This window comes from Salvia miltiorrhiza, chromosome 4 (genome assembly GCF_028751815.1).
Source record: "Salvia miltiorrhiza cultivar Shanhuang (shh) chromosome 4, IMPLAD_Smil_shh, whole genome shotgun sequence".
NCBI classification, from domain to species: Eukaryota; Viridiplantae; Streptophyta; class Magnoliopsida; order Lamiales; family Lamiaceae; genus Salvia; species Salvia miltiorrhiza.
The window spans coordinates 37762526-37778343 of record NC_080390.1 but is presented as its reverse complement, the minus strand read 5'-3'; the positions used below and the strand labels follow the sequence as shown (position 1 = coordinate 37778343).

Here is a 15818-nt window from a genome sequence, read left to right as displayed (position 1 = left end):
TATTTTGAGACCGAGGGAGTATACATGTAATTTGGTCGATAGCTTATGCCTTCAAATGCAATTAATCGGCTCAATTTTAATTGCATTTTTTAAGGTGGTATACTATTTTTTATCCTTTTCTAAAGTGAAATATCTTCTATATATCTGGGAATTGGATGTAATCAAAATGGTTAATTAGTACGGAGCCCATAACTAGCAATCATACAAAAGCAATCTGGACAAAGTGACACCTTGTAACGTAATTACAACCAGATTTATTATTGGCATGATTAGTACTTAAAATCATATTTTGTGTCAACTCATCGGCATTGCGACATATTTACCATACCTAAATCTCAACAAACCTTAGGGTTTTCAAACAATCCTCGGCATTGCGACATATTTACCATACCTAAATCTCAACAAACCTTAGGGTTTTCAAACAATCCTCGGCATTGCGACATATTTACCATACCTAAATCTCAACAAACCTTAGGGTTTTCAACAATCCTCGGCTTAACTTTGGTTTAAATTTAATGATCATGCAATAAATAATTCCGTCAAATCACAACAAAATGAGGCCTGTTGATTTGTCTCGTTCATCCATTCCTCAACATGTTCGTTTAAGGAGGGCGTATTCATTTCAGATTTTATAAGATTTTTTGTATTTCAAATGTCCATAGATATTCAATTCAAATTTTAAAAAGTCAATAAAAATCGGTTGGTATTCAATTATGACTTTTAAATATGCATCTAAATCAAGTGGTATTGAAACTTTCAAGGATTTTAATATGGTATGAATTTTGGAGGATTTTAGTGCCCGGATATAAATACAAAATCTCTGCATAAATCTCACCTCTCCATAAGAGATTTTAAAGTATTGTCTCTCTCCCTACCCGTCTTCTACAGAGCCGTGCTGCCACACTTCCTCGAATGGGACTTGCCGACTTGATTTGGGGCTTCTGTTAGACGAATCAGATTAAACAAGTCTCTGCTGAAATTTGGAGGGGTTGGGGTAGAGAGTGTCGTGTTCTTGTTATGCTGTGGGGTGTGCGTTGTGTGGCGGGGGAGTCGTGGTTCTGATGGGGAGTGCCATCGTGTTCTGGAATTGGGGGATGGGGGGGGGGGGGTCAGGAACCTTGATGATGGACTATTTCATTTTCCAAAATTTTAATTTCTACTTCTTCTTATGAACACATTGATTCATTTTTCTTTTTCATAGACATAAATAATTATAGCATATATACCCATTTTCGCATTAAGAGTTAAGAATAGATTTGTTCTTCAACACAACACAAGTTATAATTGGAAGGATGGTGGTGGCTGAACAATGCCACCGGACTTTTCTTTTTCTTGCTGGAGAACGTCGGCAGCCTGCAGGGGAAGAAGAGGGAGACGACAAGATGACAGTATATATTTTTTTGTTTTAATTTATTTATTTAAATTCTTTTTATTTTTTATTATAATAATCTATAGACTTATAAACTCTATGAAAATAGAGATAAATAAATCTAATAGAATTTGCTAAACTCTACACATAATTAATACAATCCATTGAATAAGCAAAATCCATAGATTATAAAAAATTCCTCGAAATCTTTTAAATTCTTAATTCAATACATGAGAGTGCCCACTTCTAGTTCTAGATTCCCTTTTGTTGATTAATTTAAATTTCAATTCGAGAATATTGAGTTCCCACTTGGTCAATGGGATTTAAGGGGGAAAGAGAAGGCACCATCTTGAAAATCCTAGAGGATTTTATATTAATAAATATAATTAATTTGTTCCTCCCAGTCGAGAAGATATAATTCGAAAACTAGACGTTTGGTTATTTAAATATATAAATTTTATGCTGTACCTAATTAAATTTTTAGTTTGTATCTTAGCAATACATACATGTATAATATAATATGACTAGTAGATTAGGATACAATAATTCGAATATACAAATCAAATAGACTTTAACTTGGAAGTTCATCTCTATTAATTAATATATAAATTAAAGGGTCGAGAATATTCCCGATCGTCACCAATATAAATCCATCTCGTACCATCCCATTTTATTCTGTTTGTATCTTCAGGCCTTCTTTCATGTGCTCCCAATTAAAGTTAATATTAATCTATTGCAAAAATCACAAGAAAATATTAGTTCGAGATTGGGTATCAAGCACACAAGCCGAACGTGAGCTAAAATTTCAGTTACAATTAAAATGAGTCTACTCACATTTGCATTTGAATTATTAGCTCTTGACTTTAAGGAATTGTTTTTCATGACGAATAAGATATATAATTAAATATTTTTATTTTTGTTATAATATTTTTCTAATTTTATTTTTTTAATGGGATACCAAGCAAAATTAACTTAAATAGGAATGAGATCATGTAGTATCCAATGCTTATAATAGATCCATAGGTCCAAATCTTGACCATACATTTATGACATGTGGCGCATCAAGATGGTGACACGTGGCAAGGCATTTCAAGGCAAAATCTGGAGAGGGGTAAAATTGGAATGTAATTTTTGGATTTAATAATTAAAAAAAATATATATTTTTTTTAGATTTTCTCAAAATAGATATATTTTAGATGCATATAGTTTCACACGAAGATGCATAAAGTTTTCACATGAAATGCATGACTTTGAACAGAAAAATGCATTTGATTTTTACAGTTTTGGTATTTTCACCACCCCACCCCATACCACCCCCAACCCACCCCACACCACCCCCCAACCCTCCCCATTACCACTCTAAAAAATAGGCATGTTTCACATGCATATAAAATCAAACAAAAATGCATAAAGTTTTCACATAAAAATACATTAAATTATACAAAAAATGCATTTCATTTTAATAAATCTGGTAGTTTCGCCACCCCACCCCACCCACCCCCCCCTCCCAATTTTTTTTTCAAAAACTGATTTTTTGATTGCTGACCCACCCCCACCCCCATCCACCCCCCAATTTTTTTTTTCAAAAACTGATTTTCTGATCAGTTTTTGGAAAAAAAAATGGTGGGGATGGGTCAGCAATCAGAAAATCAGTTTTTGAAAAGAAAAAAAATTTTGGGGGGTGGGGTGAAATCTTATGCATTTTTATATGAAGCTTTATACATTTTTATATGAACCTTCATGCATTTTCGTATTAAACTTTATGCATCTAAAATATATCTATTTTGAGAAAATCTAAAAAAAATATATATATATTTTTTAATTATTAAATCCGAAAATTACATTCCAATTTTACCCCTCTCCAGATTTTGCCGTGAAATGCTTGGAAGTTCCTTGCCACGTGTCACCATCTTGATGCGCCACATGTCATAAATGTGTGGTCTAGATTTGGACCTACGGATATATTATAAGCTTGGATACTACAGGAACCCAACCATATATATATATATATATATATATATATATATATATATATATGGGAGGGCTACAGTAAACATTTCTTAAAATATAAATATAAACATTTTTTAATGTACGAATTTTATCCAACAGGGTTACGAATTCATCCAATATGGTTACAAATTGTGAAAAATAAATTTTTGCTACCTTTGGGATTCGAACTCAGGACCACGAATTCATCCAAAAGGGTTACGAATCAACCGTTGATGATGATGATCTAAGGGCTGAAAATCATTTATATTTTATACACTTAAGAGTGTTTTTATTCTAGCCCTCCCCTATATATATATATATATATATATATATATATATATATATATAAAGTCGCATTCAATGGAGACTACTCCCTTAGATAAATAATAAAGACCAAATCAAGGTCATTCATCTCACCCCAATCAACGGTTCAAATAATTTCTTTAATTAGGATTTCATATAATTAAATATTGGTTATTTAATAAAAAAAGAACAAATATGTCCACTCAAATCCACATAATTCTGGGATCCGGTTGAACAAATCCCGGAAATTCCTCTCTTCTCATTCTTGGACCTGATATTTTTTAAGAACATATCGACGAACATTATTATGTTCATTTGTTTTTCTACGAACATATCGACGAACATTAGTATGTTCATTTGTTTTTCTACGAACAATTGACGAAAATTAGTATGTTCATTTGTTTTCGACGAACATTAGTATGTTCATTAGTATTTTCTACAAAGCAACTCAGCAATTACAGGCATGTACACATGTTTTTCAAAAACAACAAATTCTTAGAATCACTCCCAGAATCGCAGCGGGGCGACGTTCGACAGTGGAGGTTGGAAGAGCGGCGGTAGCACGCAGCATCTTGCCCGGTGATCGACGGTTGGCATCGAAGGACTTCTTGCTCCGACCGTAGCAGCAGCGCACCACTGATTGGAAGCGGCGGCTGGCGTCAGTTATGAGCAGCCGCGATACTTTTTCAGTTTTGCCACCACCAGAGCTTCTGATTTTGGGATCCGGACGGTGGCGGTGACAGGGAAGAAGACACGGAGGTAGATGCATTTTCAGACACGATCTGAGTCCTCTGGTGTTTCCGTGCAGCGGTGGCCGTCAGCGTCGTGGTGGTTCACGCACAGATCGGTTAATTCGCCGGAATTGATCTGAGATTGCGGTGGCGGCGCGCTTAAGGGAGAGATAGAGAGCGTGAGATTAGGTTTAAATACAAAATGACAAACCTAGCCTTTATTATGTAAAATAAATGAAATAAAATCATAATTAAAGGTTAAATTATCACCGTTAGATTAAGCAAGATCGACGCATAGGATTTTGTCTTTATTCTTTATCTAAGGGAGTGATCTCTATTGAACTCTTCCCTATATATATATATATATATATATATATATAACCAAACAAGCCACTACACCACATACAGGCGGGCCCAAAATTTTTCTCAAAGAAGAGTTTTTTAATATCTCAATTTTGCTACTTGAGCTAGGCCTCATTGACTTTAATCCATCTATTAATCCCAAAAAGTATACGTCCTGAATACTTACATCAATGTTGAAATGTACTTCAAATTAGAATAATTTGGATATATATTTGCATACACATGAAGTATCACTTTTGGAAAATTAAAAAACCAGTCTCTTAGATATAATATTATCAATCTAGAATCCATAAAATCATATATATATATATGGGTTAGATTCCAGTGAGATCACTATTTTTCGTGAGATATGAGACTAATGAATAAGTCAGTATATAGTGTTGAATAAGACAGTATATAATGTTGAATAACGATATTAAAAAAATTAGTAAAATTTTCATTTCCTTCAGGATTCGAACCCAGATAAAACCTTTCCCTTTCCAGATAAATATCAACCATATGATACATTAAATCAACACCTACAAATTAATCTAAGATCTCATCATATATGAGGGATTTTATTAGAACAATTATATATATAGGGTTAGGTTCTAATGACATTGCTATTTTTTGTGAAAAGTGAGAATAATAAATAGGTCAATATATATTGTTGAATAAGACAATATATAAATTTTAGCTCCTTTCAAAATTCGAATTTAGGTAATTTGTTTTCCCTACAGATAAATATCAATCATATGATATATTAAATCAACACATACAAATCAATCTACCATCATTTCCTATATGAGTGATCTCATTGGGACCATTCCCCCCTCCCCCCAACACACACACACACACATATATATGACCAACGGTGAAATATAAATCAATGTGTCAAGAATTTACATTGGAGGGATTGAATTCCTCGAAATTTTATTTTTGACATTTCGTATATTTTAGATATTTTTTTTAAAAATAAGTACAATAATAGCAAACAATATTTTTAGAAATTATATAGTTTCAATACATTACAAATAACTTAAGAATAAATACTAATGAACTAGTTGTTTCTGAGAAAATAATGATAATTGACTTTGGCCAGGTCCCCTAAATATTACTCCCTCCATCCCAAACGAAATGTCCTATTTCTTTTGGGCACGGAGATTAAGAAATGTGTATAAAGTAGATAAAGTGAGTTGGTGGAAATTATTTAAATATTAAGTATAGAGAGAGTGTGTATTGCCAAAAAAGGAAACAAGACATTTCGTTTGGGACATCCCAAAAAGGAAAACAGGACATTTCGTTTGGGACGGAGGGAGTATGTGATTTTGTTCCCCTCTTTTTGTTTTGTAATTTTGCTCCCCTCTTTCTATTTACTTATTGCTATTATTCATAAATAATAAAAATAAAATTCAAATTGGGGGTCGGGTTCAGGCGACCCAAGTCCGTGCATAGCTCCGCCCCTGGTTTATTATACATTTTAATAGTCTTGCACTTAGAAATAGTAGTTTAAAAAAGGGGTTGCTTTGAAAAATGAAGATGGGATGAACAAGGAAAAGCGACATTTGGCTTGTAATTAGTTAAGGGGTCATTGCAACCTTATTACACACTCCTTCGCCACTCCCACCTTCTCCCATCCAACCACCCCCCCTAAACCCTTTTTTGTATTTTACTTATATATTATTACTTTAATTAGTTGGTCGATATTAGATAAGCATTAAGAAAAAACCCACGCCCAATCAAAACCAAAAAGGGTCAAAATCATTTCAAAAGAAGGAAATAAACGAGGCTCGGTGTTGCTATTTTCACAATCGTATATTTGGTGGAAATCGCAACGTCGTCTTCATTGTTAGCCGGAGTTTAGCATCTTTAAAGATCAAAGCTTCTCTCCATCGAAATTCTCAAGAAAGGTGAAATTAAGATGAAGAACAATTTGAGCAATAGTACTCGGCTCATACTCCTCCACCCCTACATTCAAAAGCAAGGCAGCTCCAACCGCCTATGGCTCCTCGCTCTACTCTCCTTCCTCACTCTAGCATTCCTTGCAACCCTCATCTACACGCGCGAGTCCATCTCCACCACCACCTCCACGACCGTCGCAGCCGTGGTGGCCGCGGCGGCCAACCCCCGGCTCCCGGCCTCCGTGTCGAGGGCCCTGATCCACTACGCCTCCAACTCCAACAACTCCGACCATATGTCCCACGCCGACATAAAGCAGGTCTCCGACGCCCTCCGGCAGTGCTCGCAGCCGTGCAACGTGCTCGTATTCGGCCTCACGCCGGAGAGCCTCCTCTGGAGGGCCCTCAACCACAATGGGCGGACGGTGTTCATCGACGAGAACCGCTACTACGCGGCCTACGTGGAGGAGAAGTACCCGGAGATCGAGGCCTACGACGTGCAGTACGCGACGAAGCTGAGCGAGATGGCGGAGCTGATCGCGGCGGTGAAGGAGCAGGTGAGGAACGAGTGCCGGCCGGTGCAGAACCTCCTCTTCTCCGAGTGCAAGCTGGGCCTCAACGACCTGCCCAACCAGCTCTACGAGGTGGAGTGGGATGTCATACTCGTCGACGGACCCCGGGGCTACTGGCCGGAGGCGCCGGGGAGGATGGCGGCCATCTTCACGGCGGCCGTGCTTGCCCGGAGCAAGAGGGGCGCCAACGCCAAGACGCACGTCTTCGTGCATGACTTCAACATGAAGGTGGACAGAGTGACGAGCGATGAGTTTCTGTGCAGAGAGAATTTGGTGAAGTCGACGGATACGATGGGCCATTTTGTGCTCGAGAGAATGGATGCCAACGCCGCACAGTTCTGCCGGACGCCGCCGCCCTCATGATCGCTTTCTTATACCTGCTCTGCTTTCCTTTCTAATAATCACTAGTGGATCATATAATTTAATTCATTTTCGCATTTTTGCTCCTTTTGGCATCTGTATCATGTTATTTTCTATGTCCAATTCAAGAAGTGTATCTTTCAAAAGAGAAGCCTATTCTTGTAGTATGTATGGTATTAAAGAAGGATTAATTGTCTCTAAATCCTTAAACTATAGTCATTTTCCGTTTTTTCTCTCAATCTTTGAACTTCCCATTTAAAATCCACCAACTATTGATTTTTCCCAATCTTATTCTCATGATGGATTTTTCGGCCAAATTCGTACACACGTGGAATCGGAATTATCTGACGTGGACACGCCGAATACTTAATAAAACGACATCGTCTGTATTGTACATAAACAACGTCGTTTTGCGTGTTCTTGTTCAAATAAAATTAAGGTTCTTGCTGAAACCCTCAATTAGACTAGTTGGTGGCTGAGAAGCGCCTCGGCAGTGGCGGTGGCGGTGACGGTGGGTTTGGCTTTGTGGCCGATGCTATTCGGCAGAAAGACAGACGGCGGCGCCAGTGGGTTTTGTTGTTGGGCGTCGAATAGAGGAATTAAGGGAAACGGTCGGACCGTCGGAGGTGCAGCGACACTGCTGTTGTCACGGTGATACGGAGGTGTGTGCGCTGTACTTCGTGGTCAGAAATTAAGAAAGAGAGATGAGCTTGAGGGGGAGGAAACGGTGGACAGCGGCGGTGGCCTTTACTGCTGCTGTGGTCCTTGTGGCTACTTCTCAGCCGGTCGATGGAGGAGAAAAGCGGCTGGGCGGCGTTACTGCTGCCTCGGCGGCGAGGCGATCCTCCGGCTACCGTTCGATTGAAATCGAAGTAGATGGGGCCTAGGGTTTTGGGATTTGGCATATTGGGGATTTTTTCCCCATCTACGTCAGAGAGAGTTTTTTGTTGTTGTCGCCGGTGAGAAAGAGGTGGCGGATGTCCGCCGAGAGAGAAGAAAGAAGATAGATTTAGGGAAGGGGTGGGGTGCTTGTGATGTGGCATACACTGCACACGTGGACGCCATGTTATGCCATGTTTTAAGTGAATATCGCCACATAGGATAATTCCGATATCGGATTTGACCGGAAATTGCCGTCATGAGAAAATTGGGAAAAATCAATAGTTGGTGAATTTTTATGGGAAGTTTAAAAATTGAGAAAAAAAAAACGAAAAGTGACTATAGTTTAATAATTTAGAGGCAATTAACCCATTAAAGAATTATTAGTGTTCTGCATTTTACACATTTTTCTTTTCAAAAATAAAATTAAGATTTTTACTACAAGAGTGATTGCGCCTAAATATACAAATTTTTATTAAATTTTAATTTTATACCATGTGGTTTCATTATGTTAGATAGCTCAATTGAGCTTAAACTGCTAATTATTTGCATAGCAAAGTTAAAATGACATAAAATGAAATAAATTCTATGGGCAGAAAATCGTACATGAAAAGTGAGATGCTTCTTCTCTAACTAGTAGGACGGGGGGTTCGAGTCACCCTAGGAGTTAGAGTATGAGTGAATTTTTTCATTTCTTTGATTATAATAAATTATTTTATTTTTTTTAAAACTCAAATTTCTATTATCTAAATTGTACTTCGAAATAAATAAATTTTCAATTGTTCTTTTTTTTTTTCACACAATTGTCAAATTCTCTCCAAAGTAATGCTGAAGTGGACAATCAATAAATTAAAAATTCAACTTTCAGATACATAAATTTTCAATTAGCCCCAAAATAATGTTGAAATGGACACCTAAACCTCAACTAGTCACAGACGCATAATGGCATTAATTTTTTTTACTTCAACTAGCAATAATAACATAAATTTATCATTAATTGATAATAATTTGAAAATTTAAAACAATTGAAATTTTATTTATTTAAAGAGAAAATTACATGCAAATACACAAACTTTGCTCAAAATTCATTTTTGACGTGAAGTTAGAATTTTATAATTATTTACACCAACTTTGTAAATTGTTTAATTTTGACACCGATTTCATTCTTTTCAAATTTTAAAATCACGTAGCTCCTACGTGGCTCACCGGCACACACCTTTTAGTTCGCCGAACAAATAACAAAACGAAATGAAACGAAATCCTAACTTCACGTCATTTTTTCCGATCATCGGAAATGAAATCGGCATCGAAATTGAACAACTTACAAAATTAGTGTATTTAATTGTAAAATCCTAACTTCACGTCAAATATGGATGGATTTTGAGCAAAGTTTGTGTATTTACATCCAATTTTGCCTTATTTAAAAGTATAAAACTTTATTCATACGCAAAATCAAAATTAAGTGAAAGTTGTGTATTTTACTGCAATTAGCCCTTTTTTCAAGAACCACCAGTATAATTACACTTGCATAGCAAGCAGATACAAATATTCTTCAGATAAAAATACAATCGAGTTGAATCAGGTATCGCAATACAATTAGAAGGTCTATTCCTCAAAAATTTCTAGGATTATAACAAATAAGTCGAGACTTGAGCCATCTACAAATTCGTGTGCCGTAAGAATTGAAGTATACTAACCTTGCAACGCTGCTAATACGATTCTTGAGGTAGCGTCCAAAGTGGTGCTTAATTTTAATTAACAGATGATTTGTTGCGATCATCATCCTTGACAAAAAGAGGTATTCTGGCACCAAGCTCTTTAAGCCGGTCGACTATACCATACAGAAATTCAAATGTGAGCTTGGATTGTCTGTTGAGATCATCTCTTACATGTGGATGAATTCGGAACCACTCTCCGAGTAACTTGTGCACGTGAGATCGGATCATCCTCCATGGCACCGGATGCTTCTCACAGAAGTTCAAATACTCCACCAACAACTGAGCTTGATCAAGTTCCCCGTCTTTGCATGTTTCTTCATGACCCGGCACCCATTCAGCAGTTCGATAACCAGCAAACAGAGCAGGATTCTCAAGCAGAGGCTCAGCTGAAAGGACCCCTTCAACCCCCGTCTCTTCCATGCATTGCCACACATCTTCTATGTGCCGTATATTACCATTTGCAAGGACAGGAATTCTCACTGCTTCTCTAACAGCCTTGATTGCTCTCCAGTCAGCACGAAACTTCTTCCCATCTTTTTCATCTCTTGTTCTTCCATGTACTGCTAAAAGAGCACATCCTGCCTCCTCCAACATTTTCGCATAGTTAATTGTATCTTGCAAATCCGGGAAGATCCGAATTTTGCATGAGACGGGGACATTAAGGCCATTAGCTAATTTTTCCACCAGAGATTTCACAAGAGGAAGATTATCCATCAGGAAAGCTCCATAATATCCTCGTTTTGCAATTCGCTGGGGGCACCTAAACAAAAAGGCAAACAAATATGAGTTTTTTATTCAGATACAAGTGGCAATAACCAGTGCGAATGCAGGAAGAAAACTAGAATCATATGGATAAAGTCAAGAAATTCTTGCAGAGTAGTTTGAAGAAAAATTCTTCCTTTTCTCTTTTATGAATAGCTTGACATCTTTGTCAGGTTGAAGTTAAGAATTAAGATTGGTAGATTTTATCTTTTCCCTGAGTGGGTGTGATAATTTGGGGATTTGATGTTAAAGAATCTCTACAGCTTTACAGTAATAACTTGGAAAAGGTTTTCACATATGTACTTTGTTAAAAAGAAATCAAATAAGTTCCTCTGTTAGGCCACTCAGAAAATTAAACACACCAAGGATATCAGAACAGAATAATACAAACAAGAAAGAGAATACTTTGCCCAACTATTTCCATCTCTTATTACATTCCCCACATTTGCTCGCAAAGTGTGTTTTTCATAATAAAATCAAATTTCTCCATTATAACAACTACCAATACACTTCGCCAATGGCAAACTAGCAAAATTAATGATTTAACTTTTTTCTAAGCCACACAAGTGCCCTAGTATATGATGGTAAATTTTAGCATGTAACCACTTAGTTGCATTGCATACATGAGGCAACGGTCAGAGTGCCTTAGAGCATTTGAGGTGCAGCACTTCAATCAGCCACTTGCTCTGAGCCAGGTGCCATTTCGTGAGGCCAAGTCCACAAAAAAGGCACACTCTAGAGAAAATCTGCTATTCTTTATTCTTTGGTTTATTTGGGATGTTTTTTCCCCTCTTTGTTACAATTCAAACATGCTTCAAGGTAACTTGGGACTCTTGGATGTTAAAACCTTATTCAAATTAAAGTAATTAGGATTTCTAGAGATCAGGAAATACAATAGGAAAGCCCTATAGTTCGTGTGTGAAACTTAAAGTTGTGATGAGATTATGTTTCTAAAGCAAACTGAGGAGGTCTATCATGATAATCAACCAGGGGAAAGAACATCTCGTCCACACCTACACCAAGGGTGTAGTCTAACATGTAAAAAATTTAAAAGGTTGTCCTTCTATCAGAACTGGACAACTAATCCTCTAGTACTTCAAGATGAAGTTTGACAAAAGTATGAGGAGAGTGTAAGTTGATGAAGAGGGTGAGAATGGCTTGATGGGCCTAAGTGGAACATTGTATTATAATGGGTTGATTGGCATGAACTAATTCACCGAATCTGATTTAAAACATGACTTTTAAAACGTAATAACCATAACAGATAACCGATTCCTCACATTATGGTGCAATTACAGCATCAAAACGAATTTCAGAAACTTTAAACTGATGTGGCACCCTCTCTATTCATGTCATATATGCATTCTCGTAGATGGCGGCACAATACACTTGTTATAGAGATGATGGCATATCAGTTTAACTAACCGGAATTTGATTTGATGCTGTAATTGTAACAGAATGTATGGTTGTGCTATGTGTGTCACGTCCTAAAATGTCATGTGTTTAACCGTAATGTGAAACTAGTTTGTGGGAACTTGTATACATATAGATTGGTCAATTATGTATGTATGGACTAATAAAGTAGCTATTTTTTTAAGATAATAAATCTTAAAAGATAAAAACAAGCCACTAGCATAAAGAAGATTAAAAAAAAAAAAAAAGAACACGGTCACTCTTACTATTTTACCCAGTAATTCACGACCAAGAATAGATTTACATGTAAATTGCTCTTTAACTAGAACTTCACAACTAAGAATAAGTTCAGTCGTGAATTGCTTTATTTAAAGGGCGGTTCATGACCAAACCTTTTATTGGTTGTGAATTTCCCCTTAATAAGGCAATTCGCAAGAATCGCAACCAAGTATAGGTTTGATCCTGAATTGCCTTATTGAAAAGGCAATTCACAACCAAACCTATTTAAGGGGGCCAAGAATAGGTTTTCACAATAAATTTAGTCTTGAATTAATCAATTAAGGGCAGAGGATACTTAAAACCAAAATGTGGCTATTTTTTAAATCTTTATGGCATCTTTTATTTTTACAATATGAAAATGGATATTTTGATATATTAAGCCATTATGTATTATATATATCAATGAACAACACAACAAGAGATATATAATTTTCATATTACGCATATAAATAATTACATATGCTCAAGGTATTTTTTTTTTGGGTTAATAGCCGCTAAATCCTATAACTATTTTGGTTTTCGCGTTTTGCATTTTTTTAAAAAAATCTGCCTCAGTATATCACAACTAATGAAGGCGTCGCGATTTGCATCCGGCGATGTTTTCCGGCAACATAAATTAATCTACGTGGCATTTTATTTGCTGACAAGGCTGATTATCATCTACATGGCAATTACCTGTTATTTTTTTTTTTTTTTTAATGACGTGTAGTGAAACGACGTCGTTTTCAAGTTCCGCCCACCTCTCTCTCAAGCTCCACCGGCGAAGTTGCTGCCCGCCGGCCGGAAGGCCGCCGCCCCGCCCTCGTTCCCTGTCCGACGACTATTATCCTTTTCTTCTGGCCAATACTTTCGGTTCTCGAGTCTCTCTGGAGATAAATCTCAAAGTCTCAATCTCTATCTCCAAGCTAAACCAATATCCATCTCTACAGATCTAAAAAATACCCAATCAATCGAAAGGAAATCCGGACTCCTTCCTTCATTTTCAGAAAATCACAACAGCTGTTGCCGCCGCGAACCACCGCGTGGCCTTTCCTCGGTTCCGTCGCACCTATTTTCCACCGCCACCCGCGCGGCCTCTTCCGGCAGTAGTCATCACCGTCGACTGACCCAGCTGCACCGCAGTCCAGGTCGCACCTCTTTCTCAGCCAGTGCACGACCATCTTTGTTCTCCGCCGAAGCAACCGAGCACAAGCCGCTGACTGCTTATCTCTTTGTTCTCCATCTTCCCCAGTGAAATCCGGCAACATGGGATCCACGGCGGATCCGCTCAACTTCTATTTTCAATTTCTTAAATCCGAACACATTTTGGATGATTTTCTCTCTGAAATTGAGGGTTCTGATTTCCTTATTTTGTTGAGGGATCCACGGCGGATCCGCCCTTTGCGCCGCCGCTACCTCTCTCTCAAGCTCCGCCCACCTCTCTCTCAAGAACCCTAATTCAACCCCAGAACCCTAATTCAACAAAACAACGTCGTTTTGTGACTAATAATTTCAAAGAAACGTAAGGCAAAACGACATCATTTTGCCTATCGGAGTTCTATGCCACGTAGATTAGTCCGGCTGCCAAGTCATCTTCAATTTTGCCGGAAAATTTCGCATGATGCAAATCGCGAATCCTTAATTAGTTGTGATATACTGAGGCAAATTTTTTTAAAAAAATGCAAAACGCGAAAACCAAAATAGTTGAAGGATTTAGCGGCTATTAACCCTTTTTTTTTTAGGCACTCAAGGTATTATTTTAAATATACTTCCAATCAAGATTTGATGTCTCAACTAAAATGCTCTCATTTCTAATCCTACAACAAAGAAATTCCACGGTTCTACCTATTAACCAACACAGCCAAATGGACTTTAATTAGCTCTTCCAACAAAATAAATGAAACAATTACCCAAAATTAATGTCAACGTAGTCGCAGTAAGCCTCAACTTTCCGCGCTGCCTCCAGCAGAAGATCTGGATCATTCGCGCAAAATTGCACGAATAATGGCCTGTCTTCCTGTCAATTCCGCAAAAATACAGTAAATCAAACGCAATCAACAAACTAATCAAACACAAAGTCCAGATCCAATCCAATATTGAGACATGCCTTACAAGTGCTGAACTCTTGTGAACGATATTTTTCGTTTTCAGAGAAAATTCTGGAATGGAGCATAGGCGTGTAGGCGGCTTGGGCGCCGTACTTCCGGCAGAGAAGCCGGAACGGCAGCTCGGAGTTGTCTACCATGGGGGCTACTATGAATTTTGGCCGACCCAGCCCGTTCCAATGGGCCCAGGCCCGCTCGATGCGGGCTTCTCCGGTCAGGCATCCATTCGGCCGGTCCAAAGCGGCGCCGAGCGGCTCGGACGGCGGCGGAGTAGTGATTTCGGAGGAGCAGAGGGCGTCGTCGTTTGTGTCGTCGCCGTTAGTCGGTGTAGACGTTGAGGATAAGTTTAGGGTTTGTGTAGCCATTAATGGGTTGAAAAGGGTATTTGATAGTTTACAGTTGGGGTGAAGCGTGAATAGAGACGCAGAGAGAAGTTGTCGGAATCTCATTGGCGGAAGGAGGTTACGGTAGCGGAGGTTTGGGCCATGGCGGAAGGCGTATGGTTCGTGGGTTGCCTGAACAGCGTGGTGCTGCTTTATTTTGGGGGAAATAAGTAATTAGGGTTTTAGACCTTTAGGGCCTGTTTGATATGGGTTTATAGGTAGGATAAATTAAATTAATACGGGTTAGTGTGATGTTTGATATCATGTTCTATTAATGTGGTCAACTCCTACTTAATCCCACTTCTCCATGCTATTTTGTGGGAATAACCAATACTAATAATCCGGCCCCTCCCCCTCAGGATAATTTTAATACTGTGAAGTTGGATAAAAATTCTGCTACCCTTCCTCACGCATATCGATGCAAATGCCCAAGTAATGGTGGACAGACATGATATTTTTAAAATTATATGAGGATAGTTTTGGTATAAGATAATATAATCCAACATAATCCTATGGATATCAAACACAATATAGGATTAAGTACCATGATATCAAACACCCATAAAATAATATAAATCCACACTAATCCACACTAATTTCTCAAGATAATTTTAATCCTAATCAATCCTAAACTGTAAATCAAACGGCCCCTTAAGCGAGTACAATTTCACTTGGAAGTTTTATTTAGAAGGCCCTATTCAACATACAACATCAAATTTTGTCCACCATTTGAAAA

At 37.8% G+C, this 15818-nt stretch overlaps 2 protein-coding genes across 3 annotated transcripts; one reads left to right on the top strand and one right to left on the bottom strand.

Annotated features, from left to right (window-relative positions):
* The first annotated feature begins 6293 nt into the window (after positions 1-6293).
* LOC131021479 (protein IRX15-LIKE) lies at positions 6294-7766 on the top strand. Its single transcript, XM_057950677.1, has one exon. The coding sequence runs from the start codon at positions 6656-6658 to the stop codon at positions 7565-7567; it is 912 nt and encodes a 303-aa protein (XP_057806660.1). The 5' UTR covers positions 6294-6655; the 3' UTR covers positions 7568-7766.
* A 2135-nt stretch (positions 7767-9901) lies between these two features.
* LOC131021478 (uncharacterized) lies at positions 9902-15283 on the bottom strand. 2 transcript variants are annotated; one of them, XM_057950676.1, is made up of 3 exons: positions 14702-15283; positions 14505-14611; positions 9902-10921 (listed from the first exon to the last, which is right to left on the bottom strand). In XM_057950676.1, exons 1-3 carry the CDS (start codon positions 15146-15148, stop codon positions 10195-10197), a joined length of 1281 nt encoding a protein of 426 aa, XP_057806659.1. In that variant the 5' UTR covers positions 15149-15283; the 3' UTR covers positions 9902-10194. The 2 variants fall into 2 exon arrangements, with proteins under 2 accessions (XP_057806659.1, XP_057806658.1); XM_057950675.1 differs by having other exon boundaries at positions 14505-14607; positions 14698-15281.
* Positions 15284-15818: the final 535 nt, after the last annotated feature.

Excerpts from the sequence above, each read along its gene's own strand:
- LOC131021478 (XM_057950676.1), bottom strand. The coding sequence starts at position 15,148 with ATGAGATTCCGACAACTTCTCTCTGCGTCTCTATTCACGCTTCACCCC. Across the intron at positions 14,612-14,701 it reads AAGAGTTCAGCACTTGTAAG|GAAGACAGGCCATTATTCGT; the intron begins GCATGTCTCAAT and ends CGGAATTGACAG. Across the intron at positions 10,922-14,504 it reads TACGTTGACATTAATTTTGG|GTGCCCCCAGCGAATTGCAA; the intron begins GTAATTGTTTCA and ends CTTTTTGTTTAG.
- LOC131021479 (XM_057950677.1), top strand. The coding sequence starts at position 6,656 with ATGAAGAACAATTTGAGCAATAGTACTCGGCTCATACTCCTCCACCCC.